The sequence below is a fragment of the Helicoverpa zea genome, chromosome 31 (genome assembly GCF_022581195.2).
Source record: "Helicoverpa zea isolate HzStark_Cry1AcR chromosome 31, ilHelZeax1.1, whole genome shotgun sequence".
NCBI lineage: Eukaryota > Metazoa > Arthropoda > Insecta > Lepidoptera > Noctuidae > Helicoverpa > Helicoverpa zea.
This window is the reverse complement of record NC_061482.1, coordinates 6,458,370-6,480,683: the sequence shown is the minus strand read 5'-3', so window position 1 is coordinate 6,480,683 and position 22,314 is coordinate 6,458,370. Positions and strand designations below refer to the sequence as shown.

The 22,314-nt window shown below is 40.4% G+C and overlaps 2 protein-coding genes across 2 annotated transcripts; both read right to left on the bottom strand.

The window, feature by feature from the left end:
* Window positions 1–93: 93 nt before the first annotated feature.
* On the bottom strand, window positions 94–6,276 carry LOC124645431 (proton-coupled amino acid transporter-like protein CG1139). The gene is made up of 8 exons (XM_047185232.1): window positions 6,246–6,276; window positions 5,388–5,469; window positions 4,903–5,053; window positions 4,170–4,376; window positions 3,815–4,090; window positions 3,564–3,742; window positions 3,212–3,387; window positions 94–428 (listed from the first exon to the last, which is right to left on the bottom strand). Exons 1-8 carry the CDS (start codon window positions 6,274–6,276, stop codon window positions 181–183), a joined length of 1,350 nt encoding a protein of 449 aa, XP_047041188.1. The 3' UTR covers window positions 94–180.
* Window positions 6,277–7,188: 912 nt separating this feature from the next.
* On the bottom strand, window positions 7,189–20,827 carry LOC124645165 (proton-coupled amino acid transporter-like protein CG1139). Its single transcript, XM_047184928.1, has 8 exons — window positions 20,785–20,827; window positions 20,520–20,583; window positions 20,273–20,423; window positions 13,832–14,038; window positions 13,475–13,750; window positions 10,610–10,788; window positions 7,867–8,036; window positions 7,189–7,466 (listed from the first exon to the last, which is right to left on the bottom strand). The coding sequence occupies exons 1-8, from the start codon at window positions 20,825–20,827 to the stop codon at window positions 7,222–7,224; spliced, it is 1,335 nt and encodes a 444-aa protein (XP_047040884.1). The 3' UTR covers window positions 7,189–7,221.
* Window positions 20,828–22,314: the final 1,487 nt, after the last annotated feature.

Here is a 22,314-nt window from a genome sequence, read left to right as displayed (position 1 = left end):
TTTATGAAAAAAATACATACAATTATGTACCGGCGGAAAAAATCACAGTCCGAAAGTTCACTGAAACCTTAGGTTTGTTTATCTACTCTGGCCAATGGTATTTTCTGTGAGCTGTAGAAATCGTTACTTTGGGCCATGCTTGTTTTAGCCGGTGCAATGAAGCTTTAGAGGAGGAGCACTTCAATCTTTACCAAGTATTTCAATCATTTCCAGTAGACTGGTGTAGACACCAGAGCAGCAACAGAATATTCCGAAGAAGATGATGAAGATATCGGTGAACAGCTTGTACCTGCCGGGGCCGTACTTGTCGGGATAGTACACGGAGATGTCCACGACGGCTGGGAACAGGATCGCCACCATGGATAAGCAGAACGACCCCATCAGACCGATGAACGGGCCCAGCGCCGGCGCTATCAGAGCCATAACGACTGAAACAAAACGTTAAACAAATGATGCAAATAATCCACGCTATGTCTGAAACAAATCTTAGGTCGTAAATCCATCAAAGCGGAGGGGAACAGCTTTTGAACTAGCAATATTTCAGTATATATCGGTTGTGTCGTACCTATTCACATTAAAATTAATACGTAAAAATAAAAAAGACAAAGGAAAGAGTCAGTCATTACAAACATCGGAAATTCTCCCTTGAAAACTGACAGGTGTAAACTGGTCGAAACATTCAATACTCCTAACTTTATCTGTGCTTAAGGCTGCCTGTCCACCGGACCGGAGCTAGGCTGCGGAGTAGCAGCCTAGCAAGCCTAGCTCCGCTCCGGTGGCCAGGCAGCCTTACACATGATGTTGTAAATTATGAAAACAAACAATGACTTCTATGGCTGAACCACTGAATGGATTGGGTTATTTTATAGAATGTCATGTATGTGATAGGATTTAATGTGATGGTACGACACACCCGATCTATTCTAGCATATTTCAGCTCACTGCCCTGAGGCAGTGAGCCTCAGCCCTAAGGCATCGTTCAGACCAAACGTATTGTCGGCCGCTGACTGTGAGCGCGCGTTACGCAGTTTATTGCTTTTCCATATATATTGAAATTGTCGTTCACACCGAACCGACTATACGCTATTACGTCGTCTGTTATCGCTGACTCTCAGTGGCCGATTATTTTACTACGCGACTATGCACGGCGGACGCGGATTGGCTACGCGGACGCAGTTGCCGAATAGCGCCGCTCCGCCGCGCCCGCACCGCCGCGCGCCTCGGCCGCAATACACTCGAGAAACAAACTTCAATGAGGACAGACGTGACACGTGACACCTCGCGATGTTCGACATCGAAAAGTTTATTGCAGAAGTACATTATAGAGAATGTATTTGGAATGCGAATTCAGAAGAATTTAGTGATAGAAACTTACGAAGATGAGCTTGGGAAGACATAGCATCTGTTATGTATGAAGATTGGGGGGTTCAAATACTGAGCTCTTTTGTGTGTAGAATAGTCAGCCGCTCAGCGTACGCATCTAGTGTGAACCTACACGAGCCTATTCTTTTGTTCACACATATAGCGCATCGTACGCTATAGCTTATTGTCGGCTTGGTGAGTACGGGTACTGCAGATTGAGTCGACGTTCACACTGGGGCAGACAGTGAGTATACTCACAGTCAGCGGCGGACAATACGTTTGGTGTGAACAATCCCTAAGCCTGAGCTTAGCAACTTAATACCTGATATACTTCGGCCGTTCAGAGAATGCGTTCCTGACACCTATCAGTTAGTCACGACTAGTGATGGGCACAACATAACACTGAGTTCGTTACCGTTCCTTCAAAATGAACCGCCGCATTATTTTAAGATTATTTTCGTTTTAAATTGGCGGAATCATTTGTTTTATATTTTAGTTATTTAAGTGGAAACCAAAAAAAGGTAATATTCATATAATAAAATTGTTTTATTTATTCTTTGTTACAAGTACATTGAATTGAATGTGCGAACAGAATATTAATCAGACTCCGATTTGCTTGAGGAGGTGGTGTCTTCATCATCATCTTCGCCTACATGTATAATTATATTATTATCAATAACAGAATCAATCCTGATATCTCGGTCTAACAAAAGCCGGGTAATCAAATAAAAACAGATCGAAAACACTTGAAAAACGTGGTCTATGCGCACGAAACGACAACGGACGACTGTTTTAGCGTCACAAAATGGCGGCCCATAAAGCCATTTGGGGTTACCATTTTTAATCTAAGTATAAAAATGCGGTTTGGTCATAGTTTTATTTTTATATTTCATAAACGTTATAATTAAGTCTTATAGTCCATTATTTTCCAATTCTTAAAAAGAAAATCAAAACGTATTATTTTATATTATAACTGTATAAGAACAGATTACGATACTTGCCTGTTATTTTTAGCACAGCACTACAAAATATAAACCGCTGACATAACCTTGTAATAGCGCAGTATAGATTTAGAAAAATATTGTTTACCAAGTTATTTGACACTCAGTTTGGCACAAAATTATAACATTCATTGATTATTGATATAATAATGTTGTTTTAATGCTCCTCAATTGTTAAAACGGTAAACAACCAGCAAAAATATTTTTATCGTAACTGCAACGCCATTGCAAAGTTACGTCGTCAGTTCAATCGCGACGTGTCAGGAACGCATTCTCTGAATGGCCGAACTATAACATGTTTATGTTTTCGAAGTGAAATAACAAGTAACATACAAATATTTTTTTAATTCGAGAATTTGATTGAATTGAATTTTAAAAATATATTAGTTCGGCCATTCAGAGAATGCGTTCCTGACACGTCGCGATTGAACTGACGACGTAACTTTGCAATGGCGTTGCAGTTACGATAAAAATATTTTTGCTGGTTGTTTACCGTTTTAACAATTGAGGAGCATTAAAACAACATTATTATATCAATAATCAATGAATGTAGTTACGTCGTCAGTTCAATCGCGACGTGTCAGGAACGCATTCTCTGAATGGCCGAACTATAGTAACATATAGTGAATATGGTAACTATAAAACGCAGATATCAGATCAGCCAGGTCGATTAATAAATAATGCCAGAATATTCAACATTTCATTTCAATACCTATATATAGGTTTTTTTTTTATAGGATGACGAAATCAGCTGCGAGGATAAAAACTGGTAGAACCGTGGGAAGAAAATTTTCCCCGTGATACTACTACGTACGCCAATAAACGCGTTTATAGATAAAACAACTCACATGGTATAGTTGCGCACAATATCCGTAAACCATAGTCAACCAGTTTCTCTTTCTTGGTGCCTATGTACTTTTTTTCCAGGTAGTTCTGCCAAAGTATTTGCCAAGCCACGAAGTTTTGTAGCGGGAAAGACGAAAACACTGCCAAAGTAAACGCCATCTTTGCTGCATGCGATTTTCTGCAATAGGTATACAACGTGTGCAACAATGCTACCCGTAAAGCCGTAAGGGCCGTGAAGCTGTCGCCCCTGACTGCTTCAAGCGGTCTGTGCATTTGCCGGCCTTAGTCTTGCACTTGATGGGTTTAATAATATTTTATACAAATTGGATATAATGTATATAGTGTAAGTCTTACTTCTGATCTTGCGGAAGATTAAGCGTAATGGATGCTTTGGAATCCATCCCGTACTTGAGATAGCCGCAGACACCCAGCGCAGTGTAGATGAGGACAATTATCGTCATTCCGATACTGAACAGTCCAAATATCCCGGTGAAATCTGCTGGATTGTCCATGTTGTACTCCAGCGCCAGGATCTAAATACGAGAACGTCAATCACAACAGTAGCCAACCACAGCACTCGAACGCACTAGCATCACGATACTCACCACTCCTACCGCCTCTAAGGCGTACAAAACGATGCCGATGAATATTGGAATATCTGTCAGTGCTTTTAACGCGAAATGACTTTCATCGACGTGTACGTCATCTTCTACCAAATAAAAGAATATCAAAACCAGGCCGATTACGGTACAGCCATTAGCGAACGTTGATAGAGGCGCCAACAATTTAAGATCTTTTACCAAACATACAATTACTAATATTGGGTATAGACAACAAATCAGCACTCGCAGTGATAAGTCGTGACCGGCATACAAACAAATCTGTGAAGAAAAAAGCAATATTATGATTTTAATCAGAGAAAGAATTCTTAAAAAAAAAACAGGAACGATCTTCAAGTACCTGTTTTAAGTTTTCAGAGACAAACACCAAGTATATAGCGCAAACTCCTATTTGCCAAAATATGAGAATTCCATCCACGGCGTTTTCGAAAATGGTGGCGGACCAGCGCAGGCACGGTGGCCCAGACTGCACAGCGAGGCGCATGCTTTTAGGGTAGGACATGTAGCCTACCCGCCACTTCTTGCAGATCTGGTACTGAGATATCACCTGTAACACCCACTTACTGCCTTAAAGATTGTGTGATTTAAATGAGCACATACGACTACATGGTATTACAAAAAGCCCGATAGTTTTAAACACTGGATTGCAATACTTTATAAAAACTGGAACCACATTATTAAAACCACGTGTCGTCATCCTACGTGCACCGGACACATTAGACAGTAACAATTAACAGCAGTGGCAAAAAACTGACCAACTGACCAATTAGAAGAACTGAACTGACCAATAACCATAGATGATACACGATCTGTCTCCCTATCAAAGAGAACAGAAGCGAGTCGGGTTTTAATTAGAAACACACCGCGTGGATGGCATCTAGCTCGATGCGGTGTCAACGTGTGTAGTCGCGAGGGATCACATAGGTGTTGTTTGTATATCAATGTATCTCAGACAGTACTAAATATAAGGTATAGAATAATACTAACATGGGTCGCGTGCTGTGACGTGGTGTAGCGCTTTGAAAGTGTGGCGTAATGGGTATATCGGAATTAGGAAATAGATGATAACTAACCAGAATTTGTATACAGTAAGTAGCGAAAACTCCGAGGAAAACGATTCCTACAATTCCAAAAATAAGGCCCAGGCGAGCGAAAGCGTTCGGCATTGCGAGCATTCCTGCACCAAAGCAAGCTTTCAGCATGTGCGTCATCGTCTCTCCATAGCTGTAAAGACGTAAGTACAAGATAACTGAAGCTGTTCAAACCAAACTGACTGTCAGCCGCCGAAAGTGAGCGAACGTTACGCACTTTTGCGTTCACATCTAACCGACGATACGTTTTTACGCTAACATTCGGCGGCCGATTAATATAGCAATCAGTTTGATTTGAACGCAGCCTGAGTCTTATCATAATATCTAGTCAATAAACTGCGGAAAAGCATCTAGCATTGTACAACATATAGGTAAACCTGTGACATTTTTCTGTAATATGAGTACATAGGAGGATTACATAAACTTAGTTCAAAACTAACATAGAACCTAAGTAAAAGAGTACTAACGATGTCGGATGGGGAACTTTGCGGTGCTTATGTGGGTCATAGCTGGCATCGAACTCGGGTGGCTGTTGTAAGGGCTGCCCACCTATTACACACAAACATATTAAAAATGCAAACACCAAAAATCCGCATCTACCGCTTTTGGAAAAAAATCTTGTTAGCTTGACGACACTCGGTAAACTTAGAAATAAATAAAACCGGCCAAGTGCGAGTCGGACTCGCGCACGAAGGGTTCCGTACCATCCAAAGTAACATTCTATATACAGGGTTACTTGTATGTAGTGCGCATCCTTTCAGGAGGTGATAGTATAGGTCAATACGGACAAATTTGACCATGGGATACACTGGGCAAAAGTTAACCCGTTTCAAGATAATCGAATTTCAAGATCTTTTCTTAAAAAGTCGTCTAGGTACACGTATAAATTTTTATTATTAGTCAAAAGTCTCGTTTTTGTGGCCTCTGTGTGTTTTTTGCCTTTATGAATAGCTAGATAAATGATGAATGATGATTCTATAAGGGTTCCCTTTTTTCCTTTTGAGGTACGGTACGGTACGGAACCGTAAAAGCGGCTAGACTAAAAAGGCGCGAACTGAGCGAATGAGAATTAGACATTTTGGGTCAGTGGGTCGTCTTTGGCATTTACATGGGATTGCTGACGAATTCTTTTTTATTAAGACTATACATACTGGTACCACTCCGCCTCTAAGACGACCCACTGACCCCTAGATAAGTTGGGAATTTGTACCCTGCCTGTTTCTGCGCCCTGAGCTGGCGCACCGGGCACCCCATGAGTTCCGGTGCCACGAGCAACCGCCTGGGTTCACCCCCTACTATTGTAGATGGCACTGCGCGGGACTTACCTGGCGACGCGAGTCTGAACACGTCGAACATGGTGGCAGTACGGCTTTCTACTTATCGGACAGCTTTATCCCAGGCCTCAGGCCTTTCACCTTCTTTTTTGTATGTACTGTATCTAAAATATATAAAAAAATACAAAAACTAAATCTTCTTTCGAAAAACAATTGTGTCAGTCTGTCATTAGCTTAGTTCTTATTTCATTTACAAAAGCAAAAAAAATAAAGAAAAGTTAAATGGTCTCAAAAAGTTTTTATTCATCATCATCGTCCTGCTCCTCATCTCATAAAAGCTATTATTACCAAAAAATATGGTCTTATAACTATTCTTGGCTGTCATTGAACATCCTTGGCAGTCGTAACGGGTAGTCAGAAGCCAGTAATTATGTCACCAGTCTAAACATGGGGTATTGGGTTGCCCGGGTAACTGGGTTGTGGAGGTCAGATAGGCAGTCGCTTCTTGTAAAAAAAATGGTACTCAGCCGCATCCGGTTAGACTGGAAGCCGACCCCAACATATCTAGTAGAGAAAAAGGCTCGGGTGATGATTTACTATTCTTGAAACACTGACGTCTAGCGGGGCAGAATTCCCCCCAGTACCCGTAAAAAAAGTCACGGTACCCGTACAAATCTCCAGCTACACTCTGATGGAATTGGCCATTATCCGATTTGAAGGAAAAACGTTCGCTAGTTTTACACCAACATTGTTGACAAAAACAACAACTGCTTTATATATGTATGTAGCATCGAGTATGTAGGTACCTACTTATGATGACAATACAATAATATGGTACTGTCGAACTGATCTGATGATAGAGCTGGCAGATATGAACTGGAACCCAAAATTTACAAAAGAGAGCATTCAAAACGCCCATCGTTTATTCTTTATCTTGTCCCAGTTATCAAGGTACTAGTTTGGTAGATAAAAGCTAATAAATAAAAAAAGCTAACACTATAACAAAAATACTTTTATTTCCATAAAATTACAAATCGTAGGTTTCGACCATTTCTAGCACGCTGGTGTAAACGCCAGAGGCACAACAGACCATGCCGAACACGATGATAAATATGTCAGACCACAACTTCCACCAACCGAAACCGTATCTATTGGGATAGTAGACGCATAGGTCCATGAGAGCGGGGAACAAGATGGCCACCATGGTGAGGCAGAGAGCGCCGAGGAGGCCCATGAAGGCGCCGAGGGAAGGCGCCGCCGCCGCCATCCCGACTGAAACACCACGACTCATTAATTATAAATAATATTAGTGTCACCATTTCATTGAAGTTGTCTTAAAAGGCTTCAGCGTGTTGGCTTCGGCCCCACGTTCGCCTTCCACAAATCCGGGACTCTATAGTCCCGTGGTCTGGTGGCGACATACAAAATAAAACAGTAATAAAAACAGTGTGTGTGTAAATGGCAATAATACAACAAGTACAGGGCCAATTAAGGCGGTATATGACGTAACTCTTAAGTATATTTCTTTCACTATACCATGAGATACCTGACGGTTCTAATTATTCCTTGCCATCATTTATCATGTTCATCTTCTGTCTAGCCTTTTCTCAATTATAAAGGGGCTGCTTCGGTGTTGGGATACCACTTATTACTGTAAGATTGATGTACTTACACGGAATGGTCGCAAGGATGACGCGGAGAGCATAGTCAACTGTACGTTTCCATTTATCTGAGACTTTCTTATGCGTCTTACGCCACACAATCTGCCATGCCACGAAGTTTTGTAATGGATATGACAGAAACAGTGCTATAGTGAATGTCAGCTTCGCCACCTGCGCTTTTCTGAAAGAATAACCATCGACATACAGAGATATTAAATATAGTCCAATATGACATCCATATCAGATTCCAAATGCTCGTCAACTTCCTCGAACGCGAGGGGCTCTTTTTGAAGAACTCCTTTTTCAAAAAGCAGCCCCAAAGGAAGTGGACGTGGCAAAGCCCCGACACTATGACTAAAAATGAGATTGACTTCATCATGACGAACAAGAAGCACATATTCAGAGACGTCTCCGTGATCAATAGGTTTAATACCGGGAGCGATCACCGACTTGTCCGAGGCTCTCTGAATATCAACTTCAAGGCCGAACGTTTCCGTCTGATGAAGGCCAGGCTCCGACCAACACTGCTCCAAACCATGACAGGATCTGAAACGTTCCAGTCAAATTTGGAGAACCGATTTGCCGCCGTGGAAACCACAACGGACGTTAACCAGAACCACGAATATGTGGTTCGGATCCTCAGGGAGGAAGGTTCGAGATTCTGTAACATGCAGCGTAAGGGCAAGAAATCAAAGCTTTCGGAAGACACATTAGGGCTTATGAAGAAACGACGTGAAAACCCGCCTGTCACTTCGTCAGCTCAGCAGGCTCTAAACCAAGAGATCAACAAGCACGTACGACGCGACCTCCGGTGCTCCAATACTCTTGACATTGAAAGAGCAATTGAGCTGAATCGGGGGTCAAAGGTGTTCGTACAATCTCTTGGAAGAAGCCACTTGATGAAGCTGACCACAACAAGTGGAGAAGTCGTTTCTTCGGTGCCGGCAGTCCTTTCGGAAGTGGAAAATTTCTATGGCCGGTTATACGCATCGCATGCATCTCGACCTGATCCCGGAAATGAGAATTCTAGAGCCACATTAACACGCCATTTCACCGAAGACCTGCCAGAAGTCAGCAGTGGCAAAATCGAGATCGCTCTGAGACAGCTCAAAAATGGAAAAGCCCCTGGCGAGGATGGCATTACAACAGAGCTTTTAAAACCAGGAGGTAAGCCCGTACTGGGGGAGCTCCAGAAGCTTTTTAATGCCCTCCTGTTTGAAGGGAGAACTCCAGAGGCGTGTTGTCGTCCTGTTCTTCAAAAAGGGAGACAAAACCCAGTTGAAGAACTATAGACCCATTTCCCTCCTAAGCCACGTATATAAGCTGTTCTCAAGAGTGATCACGAACCGTCTTGCGCGAAGACTGGACGAATTCCAACCACCGGAGCAGGCTGGGTTTCGGAGCGGATACGGCACCATAGACCACATCCACACAGTGCGGCAGATTATACAGAAGACCGAAGAGTATAATCAGCCCCTGTGTCTAGCATTTGTGGACTATGAGAAGGCCTTTGACTCGGTTGAAATCTGGTCTGTTCTGGAGTCCCTGCAGCTTTGTCAAGTAGATTGGCGATATGAAATGAAATGAAAATGAAATGAAATGATGTTCACTAATGCAATGGAGGATATGTTCAAGACGCTGAACTGGAAAGGACGCGGCATCGACATCAATGGCGAACACATCTCTCACTTGAGATTTGCTGACGATATCGTCATCATGGCGGAAACGCTGCAGGACCTACAACAGATGCTGAACGACCTGGCTGAATCTTCTCTACGCATCGGCCTACGGATGAACTTGGACAAAACCAAGGTCATGTTCAATGAACATGTTCTACCGGAACCGATTGCGATACACGGCGCCGTTCTCGAAGTTGTTCGGAAATATGTATACCTCGGGCAGACATTGCAGTTAGGTAGAAACAACTTTGAGGACGAGGTGAATAGGAGAATTCAGTTGGGTTGGGCTGCATTTGGGAAGCTACGTCGAGTCCTAACATCGTCGATCCCACAGTGCCTAAAGACAAAAGTCTTCAATCAGTGCGTCCTACCTGTCATGACTTACGGAGCCGAAACGTGGACACTGACGGTACGGCTGGTCCACAAGTTTAAAGTCGCTCAGCGGACTATGGAAAGAGCTATGCTCGGCGTTTCTCTGAGGGATCGCATCAGAAATGAGGTAATCCGTCAGAAAACCAAGGTCATCGACATAGCCTACCGAATCAGCAAGCTGAAGTGGCAGTGGGCTGGCCATATTAGCCGAAGAACCGATAACCGTTGGGGTAAACGAGTTCTAGAGTGGAGACCACGCCTCGGCAAACGTAGTGTAGGACGTCCTCAGGCACGGTGGAGTGATGACTTGCGCAAGACGGCTGGCAGGAGCTGGGTGCGAGAAGCCGAAAATAGATCTCAGTGGCGTGCACTTGGAGAGGCCTATGTCCAGCAGTGGACTGCGATAGGCTGATGATGATCAGATTCCATACTTTTTTGGATCCAAATCATAAATGCTTTCAAAAAAGCGCACCAAATGCACCATTAGGCTACTGCTATGTCCTAGTATTTGGGTGTGGATTGTGTAGTTGTTTCAGTCAGAAATAAAAATCATAAATTTCAAGTGGTGTAGGTAACGATATCCTACAATGATCACGCCATCATCAAAATAAGACCCAAAATCTATTCTAGAGCTCCCTGTTATTACTAAGCCTTACAGCATTGCGCATTTCTTTCCCGCCAATAATGATTTTCAACTACTTACTTCTCATCTTGCGGCAAGTTCAGAGTTATAGATCCTTTGCATTCGTTTCCATACTTGAGATAACCGAAAACACCCAGTGCGATGTAGGTCCCCAGAATGATCATCATGCCGACACTGAAGAGACCACAGATCCCGGTGAATTCCCTAGGCTTTTCCATGTTATACTCAAGAGCCAGGATCTGCACAAACGACATACTTATAAGATGCGAAAGACTTATAAAGAAAGTCTTATAAAGACTTATAAACTTATAAAGAAATAAATAGGTACATAGATAAAATTTGTAAGTTTGTATTGTATGTGGTAATCTTTGGAACCGCTAGTCGGATTTCCAAAATTCTAGCTAGATAGCTACAATGTTCCTGAGTGCCATAGGCTGTATTTTATCTCGGCACGGGCAGTAGTTCCCACGGGACGCGGGTGAAACCGCGGAGAAATGCCTACTTTCGTATAAATTTAGCACCAACGCCATCGCAGCCAGAGCACAGTTGCTATGTAAGTTCTGGAATATGCTAGCAATAGCTTAATGTTGCCAGCAAAAACTATTACCGTACAAATTCTAAAAGTATATTTTATTTCATAGTCAAAGATTTTTATTGCATATAAAGGTGAGTATAGACTACATCATTTACTTGTAACAAATAATAATAAATAAATAAATTCTTTATTGGAACAAAAACATTTGGCATACATTGATGTGATTGAAAATAGCTGCATTAGTTAAAAACTGTCGCAGCTGGTAACGCCCACCTCCAATACGGATATAACATCGTTCCTTAACAAGGGTACAAACTTAAAAAAAAAAGAAATATTAGACTAAGTGAAATTAAAATACACTTAAAATGTTAACAAAAAAAAAGTGGGAAATTTAAAATGAATGTGAAGGGTAGGAGTTCAGTGTGATGTGTGAGACTTGTGTAGGTGAAGATGCGTGATTGTGTAGTGCATGTGTGTTCGTGTGTCCGTGTAGTGAATGTATGAGTATTTGTTATGGTTGTTGGGGAAAGGAAGACAATTAAGTTTTTACTAAATTTTCCATTTCCTCGTATGTGAGGTTACAGAGCCAGTTGTCCAGAACGCGTTTGCAGTTGATGGAGGAACGCGGATAAATATTTAGCTCGCTGTTAGCTCTGTTGTAAATAACAGCACTGCGGTAGGCAAACTGCTGGCGAACAATTTGTAGTTTCGTCGCAAGTGTCGGGCAGACTTTGTCAGTCCTACGCTTTCCTGTAACTAATTTTGGGTCATACAGCAGACTAGAGTGTTTCCGCAGTACTGCATTCGCTATGTAGCAGTGTCTTACAGAGGGAAGCCTCCAGAGAGCATATAGTTCGCTTGTGGGAAAGCGAAAAGGCTTGAAAGCCATAACCTTGAGGATGGCTCGCTGTGCCCTCTCTAAACGAAGGAGTAGGCATTTCCCAGCCCCTCCCCAGACTGCGATACAGTACGTCAAAATGGAATGAGCAAGAGCAAAGTAGACTGTTCTCAGAGTGGAAGTGTTAGCAGAAGATCTTAGGTTTTTAAAGACAAAAATTATTTTTCTCACTCTGGTGACCAGAGAATTTATATGCTCACTCCACTTCAACGCACCATCAACCCAGACCCCCAGGTACTTTATGACGTCTGTACGTAATACTTGTGTGCAGTTGCAGTTGGCGTCTCTAGTAGTAGCACACACATGAGCTATCAAGCGAAGGTTTGGAGCCGGTTGTGGTACACTTCTTGGACTAAACGTCATAAATCTTGTTTTATTTAAATTAAGAGTGAGCAAGTTTCTTGTAAGCCATCTCATGACCGTTCCCAATGCCGTCTCTGCATGCAGTCGAGCCTCCTCCCAGTTACTACCCCGAACGAGAATAACGGTGTCATCCAACAGAACAACGAGCCGCTCTATGAGATGTTCTAGTGTATCATCCTTTTACGAACAAAACGTCGAGCACGCTCGCTTGTTTGTTACAAACCAACGAGCATATTGGTGTAACATTTCGTCGAGCGTTTTGGTGTAACATTCCGTCGAGCCTTAAATGTTCATTTGCCACCATCTTCACCGTTGGTAAATGCACACTCGCTGTGAGCATTTACTCATAACATAACGCCGAGCATTCGCAAGAACGTTACATTACATGGAAATGCTTTGGAGACTGAGCTTTTGCCTGTATTGTACCATTCGCTAGAACGTTACATGACACAGAAATGCTCCAGAAAATGTTGTAGTCTATACTCACCCTTATACACCTGTTACAGATGCTTACGAAACGAACGGGTTTGGAAATCATATACTTGTAAATATATCAAAAGGTAGATATAAAAATGAATCCCTATATCAAAGTCACGCAATTATTAGATTAGGCTTAAATTAGAGGGGACGTAGCTTAGATCCAGGAGAACGACATAGGATTACTTTTGTCACCATCCAGCTACGAGAAGCAGTTATCTCAAGACCCAGATGAACGCGCGCGGAAATTAGTGCTAAATAAATTGCTCATAAAAACCGGCCAAGTGCGAGACGGACTCACGCACGAAGGGTTACGTTTACGTACCATTATTTATACAATAAGCGAAAAAATCACGTTTGTTGTATGGGAGCCCCCCAAAATATTTATGTCATTCTAGTTTTCAGTATATTTTGTTGTTATAGCGGTAATAGAAATACATCATCTGTGAAAAATTCAACTCTCTAACTAGAGATACAGCCTGGTAACAGACGGATGGACGGACGGACGGAGGAGCTAAAATAATAGGATCCCGTTTTACCCTTTGGGTACGGAACCCTAAAACTGGTCTATATGATTTCTGTATATAGTAATTTAATATACGACTAATGCTTTTATTAGGTAGGTATCAATTAACACCAACAACGCACTCACCACCCCGACTGCTTCTAGCGCAAAAAGAGTAATACCAATAAATATTGGAATATCTTCAAGTCCCTTGACTTTATACTTTTCTTCATCAAGTACAACATCATCTTCCACCAAATAAAAGAACACGAGGACTAATCCCACTAGCACACAAGCATTTGAGATCGTCGAGAAGGGTGTTAATAGCTTCAGATCCTTAACCAAACTACAGATCAGCAGCGGGGGATAAGAGTAACAAATGACCCTGCGTACTGTCACCTCGTAGCCAATGAATTCCACGATCTGTGGACATAAACATAAGTAGCCAGTAGATAATGTGCCCTATTGAGTGTCACTACATCGCGCGTTTATAAAGTTCATTACCTGTTTTACATTTTCGGCGACAAACACGAAATAGATAGCACAAATACCAATTTGCCAAAAAACAAGAAAAAAGTCTACTAAATTGGCGAAACAGTTTGCAGACCAATGTAGTTTCGGAGGTCCGCCCAGTATGGCAACACGGATGCTCTTAGTGTATGCCATGTAGCCGCGCCGATGACGCTTGCACAGCTGGTACTGCGCGAGCACCTGTGTACAACAATACGAGTCACTAATCTACGTAATGTACGTTTAAAAGGGCGGTAAAAGTGGAATCTTCTTGCGCAATTAATAAGTTTGTAAATATGATCATTAACTGCAGGATGGCAAGATGAAAGTTCGACCGGCCATCGGATACGCTTATGTCGGGAGAAATATTGTCTGCAAAAATTGTTGATAGTCACATCAGCGAAGCTCTCAATATAGTATAGTAGTCGGGAGTGACTCGAGCGTCAATGAGACCTATTAGATTGCGAAGCTTAGATGATAAGAAGAAAAAAATGTCCTGACATACACACACTTTCATCGGTGGGTGGAGCGGCTATAAACTTTCAAAAATGTAAAAAAAACAGTTGCATGGACATACTCGAGCGCGTCAGATATTAATAGCATGCACGTCGTACGTCATTTTGAAAACATACGTATATTAATCTGACTGTTTCCATGGTGGGGGTGGTCGTAGGTAAGGGTTAAAAATGGGAAAAAAAATAATTTTATCGAGCGCGACAGATTTTCAAAAGGGGTGTTAAGTGAACCAAAACGAAGTCTCTTATGCAATAATCTGACGATTTAGACGTGACCTAAACTCGTGGCCATTATTTGAAATTGCAAAAAAAAATCGCCATTTTGAAATACTCGAGCGCGTCAGATTAAGATATATATGGTTCATTTATGTACCCTTAACGTAATCATCTTATAATCTGACGATTATCTGGAGAGACTTGCTTAATCTGACAATGGAAAGTTTTTAAAACTAATAATAATCAATACTGTAACCTAATTTTCTTTGAAAAATTAACACCAATGTCGTTGTTTTTTAATTTTGTTATAATCATTATCTAAGTCGTGGTGGCCTAGTGGGTAAAGAACCAACCTCTCAAGTATGTGGATTCGATTCCAGGTCAGGCAAGTACCAATGCAACTTTTCTAAGTTTGTATTTACTGTCTAAGTTTATCTTGGACACCAATGTCTGCATAGCAAGTACTTAGTACTTACAAGACATATAGTCCCCAGGCCGGCGAACAAAGGAGATGGCCAAAAAAACACCCAGAGTCGACAGGAACTTCATATGTATGATTGGATTCAGTATAATTTGTGGATTTTAAAAAGTATTTCAAATCATCTAAAAACCATGGGGTTCTCTTTTTATAACGTTTTTTCGATCAAGATTTTAGTTCACAAAAAAGTTTACTTTTACTGTTTGATGTTCGTTAGAAGTTGAATGCAGACTCGTGATTGGACCGTTTTACATTGCTAAGTCATTTGTTATATTTGACAATGTCACATGGCGCGATTTTCAAAGACAATTTCTCCAAAAACATTTCATAGCCAGTTGTGAAGGTTGCATGGAACTGCGAAACCTCTAAAGTGGTTAAATACAAGACCTTTTAATCACCAGGCCAACTCTGAAACTATGGGGTTATTACTAGTGGCTTGTATAATGTTAGTTTACTTTGCTTTTTTATGTCCCTTGATGTTAATAATCTTTAAAATCAACATATATTCAACATAATCTATTTTTGCGATAATATGAAATAGCTCCTATACCCCATGGAGTTCAGTCTGGATTTTTTGGCACCATCAAAGGTCTATCATAAAGAACCTATTGGTAACCATTTCATTGCTGTCGATTCTGGGTTTTTTTTCTATGAAAATTTGGCCATCTCCTTTGTTTTTGATACATATACATTTAAAACTTTGTGAGTGCCTTCCTTACGATGAGTCCGACAAACTTTTCGAATGCGCAAATTTTGGTGCCGCTGCGTTTTTTAATGCTTGACTCCTGAAATTGTCGATATGACGTCACTATGGCTCTTCGTACATTCACGTTTCATCTTTTGAGATTCGTTTAATAAAGTTAACTAGAGAATGGTGGTCAACTTGTCCGATAAAGATCGTGCTGCGTTTGGAGTGTCCACCATCCTGAAAATGTCGATATGACGTCACTATGACTCTTCGTACATACCTGTTTCATTTTTTGAGATTCGTTTAATAAAGTTAACTAGAAAATGGTGGTCAACTTGTCCGATAAAGATCGTGCTGCGTTTGGAGTGTCCACCATCCTGAAAATGTCGGTATGACGTCACTACGACTCTTCGTACATACCTGTTTCATTTTTTGAGATTTGTTTAATAAAGTTAACTAGAAAATTGTGGTAAGCTTGTCCGACAAAGATCATGCTGCATATGGAGTGTCCACCGTCCGTAAAATATAGATATATTTTAAGATTTGGTATAAAGTACTGACAATTGGTGTGAAGTATGTTAATAGTAAATGTTGCATTTAGAAAGTCGTTTCGAATGATATATGTATCATTACTACAGGAGGGATTTATTAATTTGAAAACACCTATCGATAAAATAATCTTATATAAGCTCTAGCTTCTGAAGTACTAAGAATTCGCCGAAGTTTTTTTAATATGAAATGTTGCATTTAAAAACGTCTTTTGAATGATGTATAACTCATTACTAGAGACGGGATTTATTTAATTGAAAACATCTATCAATAATTATAATTTTAATCGGAAGTATGTTAACACGAAATGTTTCATTTGGAAAGGTTCAAATAATATATAATTTGTTACTAAAGAAGTAATGGATTAGCTTGACAGAACCTACCAATAATATATTCTTAGAAAAGCTCTAGCTTTTAAAGTACTAACAATTTGTCGGAGTTATGCTAATACAACCTCGCGCTTAAAAAGATCTTTTGATTGAAATATGGCTCATAACTTCAAGTGAGATGTTATTCCTTAACACAATGTAAAGTATCAATAATATGCCTTAGGTCAGTTATGTCTTCCAAAATACTAAGAATCGGTAAGTGGTATGTTAAGACGGAATATAGCGCTTAAAAAGATCTTTCGATTGACATATGGTTCATACCTAGAGGTGGGACATTATTCCCTAACATAGTAAAACCTATCGATAATACGCCTTATTTGGGCTATATCTTCTAAAATACTAAGAATTGATAAGTGGTATGTTGAGACAAAATGTTGCACTTAAAAAGACCTTTTGATTGATATATAGTCCATTAATAGATGTGGGATATTATTCCTTAACATAATATAAACTATCAACAATACGTCTTAGTCAGGCTACTTTTTCTAAAATAGTAATTAAAATTGGTAAGTAGTATGCCAATTTAATATACTTAAATAATGCACGTGAATATTTAAGTCAGAAATTGACAAAAAGAATAAACTTCTTACAATTGTAATATTTTTTTTCTCATTTTCTTGTCGAACTGACTATTTGACTCACTACATTTGTCGGACAAGATCGAGATCTATCATTGTTGTATTTGTCCGACATGTATGTACGGGGAGACACAGTGACGTCATATCGACATGTTTCGGATGGTGGACACTCCAAACGCAGCATGATCTTTATCGGACAAGTTGACCACAATTTTCTAGTTAACTTTATTAAACAAACCTCAAAAAATGAAACGTGTATGTACGAAGAGTCGTAGTGACGTCATATCGACATTTTCAGGATGGTGGACACTTCAAACGCAGCACGATCTTTATCGGACAAGTTGACCACCATTCTCTAGTTAACTTTATTAAACTAATCTCAAAAAATGAAACGTGTATGTACGAAGAGCCATAGTGACGTCATATCGACAATTTCAGGAGTCAAGCATTAAAAAACGCAGCGGCACCAAAATTTGCGCATTCGAAAAGTTTGTCGGACTCATCGTAAGGAAGGCACTCACAAAGTCTTAAATGTATATGTATCAAAAAAAAATTTGTTCGCCGGCCTGGGGACTAATACACCTTGTAGTACTTTGGTATTCCTTTAAAACTTGAGATATCAATAGATTATTTAGTTTTAACTTTTACACACTTTTTTATCTATATCCCAGAACAAAAGCTGTCATAATAAAGGTTGTTCTAGATAAAAAGGCCTATCCAATGATATGTATGGAATTGCTATTGGCGGAGTGTACCAATCTGTTCATACATTACATACATTTCTATAATAATTACATTGAATTATAATGACATTGATACATATACATGTGACATAAACAATACAATTGAATCTATAATAACATGGCTTGACGGAAATAATCTACGCGTAAATCTTACAAAAACTAATTTTATTCAATTTAATACATATAGATAAAAAAACAGCTAAAAAGTTATAAATAAAAGAATTATTATTAAAAAAACAAAATACCCGACTGCACACTAAAAAAAGAGTAAAACAAGCCCCACAATAATATTTAATTTATAAATATTGATGGAAAGCATCGCAGGCGGGGACCAACAGAGGCTTATTTATAGTCATTTCGGTTGTGCACCATTTAGCAGAATTTTCGTTGGTGGCGGTCAAGGTGGTCCCCGCCTGCGATGCTTTCCATCAATATTTATAAATTAAATATTATTGTGGGGCTTGTTTTACTCTTTTTTTAGTGTGCAGTCGGGTATTTTGTTTTTTTAATAATAATTCTTTTATTTATAACTTTTTAGCTGTTTTTATTTAACGAAAATGTTGTAGATGTAGAAGACTATGTATATGTAAGTACCATTTTAAATTATTTCGACGACATTTGGCTTTAGATTACGAGTGATGTTACTCCGCAACATAAATTTACCGCCAATCTGGACTGTTGGTAGTGAAGAAGAAAAAGAATTAGGTGAGTCATTACTGCTGAAGACCGTCAACGACGTGTGCCCTTATGCGTGTGCCCGCATTCGGGCTGTATACTCGAGCATATCCCCCTCCGCACCGCGCCGCGCGCCGCATGCCAGGCCACGCCCTATCTTTTTGCTTGCTAACGCATGAGTTGCTTTGCGTTGACGCAGAATTAACATGTTCCCGTGGGAATTTTGAGAAAAAACGTATCCTATATTAATTATTACTCCCGTGATTGAAATGAATCTAATGATACCGCATACATATTTTTTTAAAGGGAAATTTAGAAAAAATATCCCGTGGGACTTTTAGGATAAAATGTATCCTATGACACTCCCGTAATCAAGACAAATCTAACGATACCTCATACATCAAAATCCATCAAGCCGTTTAGGCTACAGGAGGTCACAAAGGAACAGACATACATACATACTTACATACACTCGAAAAAACATTACCCTCCTTCTTTGGCAGTCGGGTAAAAAATAAGGCTCATCATCATCTGCCTAGCCTTTTTCCCAACTATGTTGGGGTCGGCTTCCAGTCTAACCGGATGACTAGGCCATCACGACTGTATAAAAAGAAGACTATAAAGAGTAATTATAGAGGACATAAATTACAAGAAGTATACGAAATGACATTTCTCGGTATCACGATAAACAAACAATGCAACTAGAAGGCACACGTATTTAACGAAAGTATCCAATAAAATGAATCGTCTTCTTTAAAAACAGTACCTATATCTGCATACTATGTATGGCTTCCTGAGATTAGCGAGTTCAAACAAAAAAACTCTTCAGCTTTATAATATTAGTGTAGATTATTTAAGACCCAAAATGTACCAACACTTATTGCAAATGAATTGAATTGAAAAAAGAGAGAGAGGAATAGAAACCTGGGAGGAGAATACCGGCATCACGTAGCTGCACGCTTTAAACGACGCGCGTGTCTACGTTACGCAAGCGGTGTGGCCTGTCTCATACATTTCCATACATTACAACTCATGGTTACGCCGTAACTACGCGCGTGACTACGCGCGTGGTTACGCATACGCATCCGGTCTGCTCGAGCCTTTATCGATTAATTTTCCTTACTTCGGCTTACGGGAATCGTCAGATTATATATTTTTCGTGAACGTTGAATTATTCCCTTCAAAATAAAAAAAAATTGTCGCGCTCGAGAAAGTCAAGATGACATTTTTTTTTTACAAGTTTGTAACCTTCCTACTTCTTATCGTCAATCGCAAATTGTCAGATTAGTGGAATATACACTTTTTAGCATATAACTAACTTACCCTATCTTAATCTGACGCGCTGGAGAATGTCAGATGATATTTTTTTTTTACTAATCTGATCCTTTATTCTAGACACGCGGCTACATATACAGGGCTTATACTTGGTGGAGGTGTTAAATGGGGTAATAGGTACCTCCCTATATACTAATCTGCCGCGCTTGAGTAAATCCCAAAATCCCTTCTAGGCCTCCCCTACTAATAATAGATAATATCAGCGGGAAGCGACTTTTTGCACGGAAGAGAATCGAAACGGATTCGATGTAAAAGGAGCGGTACCCGACCAGTATCTGTATACAGTAAGTAGCAAATGCTCCTATAAAGATGATGCCCAGAGCTCCGAGCACAATGCCCATGCGGGCCACGGCATTGGGCATAGCGAGCAGCCCTGCGCCCAGGCATCCTTTCAGCATGTGCATCATGGTCTCTCCGTACCTGCGAAACAAGAAGCTCAGGTATTATTTTATTCTGAAACTTCTCGTGCAGTTATAAACCGCTATAGTAGCATAAGTAATTGATAAGCAGACTTACGTGCAAGGCTTGGCAACAATGCGATGAGCATGCGGGTCGAAGGCGTCAGTGGATTCCTCGGTCGCTGCAAGAGAAGTCTCATATAGTGTGTACTTGCAGTGGTAATTCATAGTTGAACCGGCAGTGAATACCGCTGGCAAGTTACTATATAACAATAAGTTTTTGACTAGGGCGCACCAAATGCAATTGGAGGGGCAGGTGAGCGAGAAGCACAGTGATAACCAAACGCTCGCGCTACCCTGTAATTGCAAACAGAGATACTCACCGGTGTCATCAAAACCAAATCCCACGAACTTATAGATAAACATGTCCGCAGCGTGTTAGCGTGCACTAGTTTACTGATTACACGTAATTTGTCGGTTTACACCACGGCTTCAAGCCGTTTTTTAAATATTCAATCAAAAATATAAATGTAATTTTTATGACAGCGTCAAAGAAGACATGCCTGCAGATTAGCATACAGACAATAATCTTTTTAAAATTTATACTGTATATTTTTTAATATCTATTATTTGTAATGAGGAAACTACTTAAAATCATAGTCATTTACCTAGCCTTTTCCCACCTATGTCGAGCGACTGTCTATCGCATCGGACGAGGTCACTTCAACCCAGTTATCTGGACAAAGCGAAATCCCTCCTTAAGAGCCCTTTCTATGCGTGCTCACGCTTAAAGGTCTCTGCACACAGCGGGCGCGGCGCGGCGGGACGGGAGGGCGACGCGACACAATGTACTAGCTAGATCGTACATTGTGCCTTACCCATTGTGCCTTGTGCCTTGACATTGTGCCTTGACCTTAAATGCTTGCCATTTAATCAGCAAACTGTGGAAAAGAGGTAGCGCCAGTGACGAAGAGATGAAAGCTGGCACCCGTCGTTGGGATGAGATACACGATAACTATGGCCAAAAACTTGGTACCTAGTTTGATTACAAAATATCTACATAGTAGTACTGCTATAATTCTTATCCTCTTTTTGTATGGATGAATCATTGGCACGAGCCACCTTAAGAATATGTGCCTTCGCAAGACTGACTGTTAATCTTTTTTACTTCTGACTGCACACAAGGATTGCCAAGGATGTTCTAATAATAACTGGTACCCACAAATTCATTTGCGAGTAAACTAAATAGATGCTTGGGTCCCTCGAGACCTCTCAAAAATTTTCTTGATTGATTGGTTATTAAAAGACAAAAACTGGGCAGGTTGCAAGGAACGCGTATGAGGGCCTAGGCAGCAAGGTTTCTCGTTCCCCGACTGATCGCATTTTGACGACGCTACTTGGGAGATTTCACTTGAAGGTGCGTACCTGCTTTACGGCATCTCCGCTCATCATTCTTTCCTTCGTGGAGTCGTTCACGTCAGACTGGAAGAGGACTCGATCACCCATCAATAATAGCCGTCCATGAGAGAGTAGTAATTGAACTTCAAGTTAAAATAATTTATAGTGAAGTGTTAATAAAATGTCCATATTATTTATTTTTAGTATTTTGACTTGCATTCATTTATTACACTTTTAAGTGCAAGGAATTCTTTCCCTGTTGGGAAACTGCACTATCCCCAAGTGACTATTGTATCCAGGTAAGGGAAAGAATTCTCCGAATTCCCAGAAATAAACTAAATTGGGCTATTCAACCGACTTCAAAAAAAGGAGGAGGTTCTCAATTCGGCTGTATTTTTTTTTATGTTTGTTACTCGATTTCTCAAAGACGCCTGGACCGATTTCAAAAATTCTTTTTTTATTTGAAAGGGTATGCTTGTCATTTAGTCCCATAATCATCAGGTCAGGATCTGATG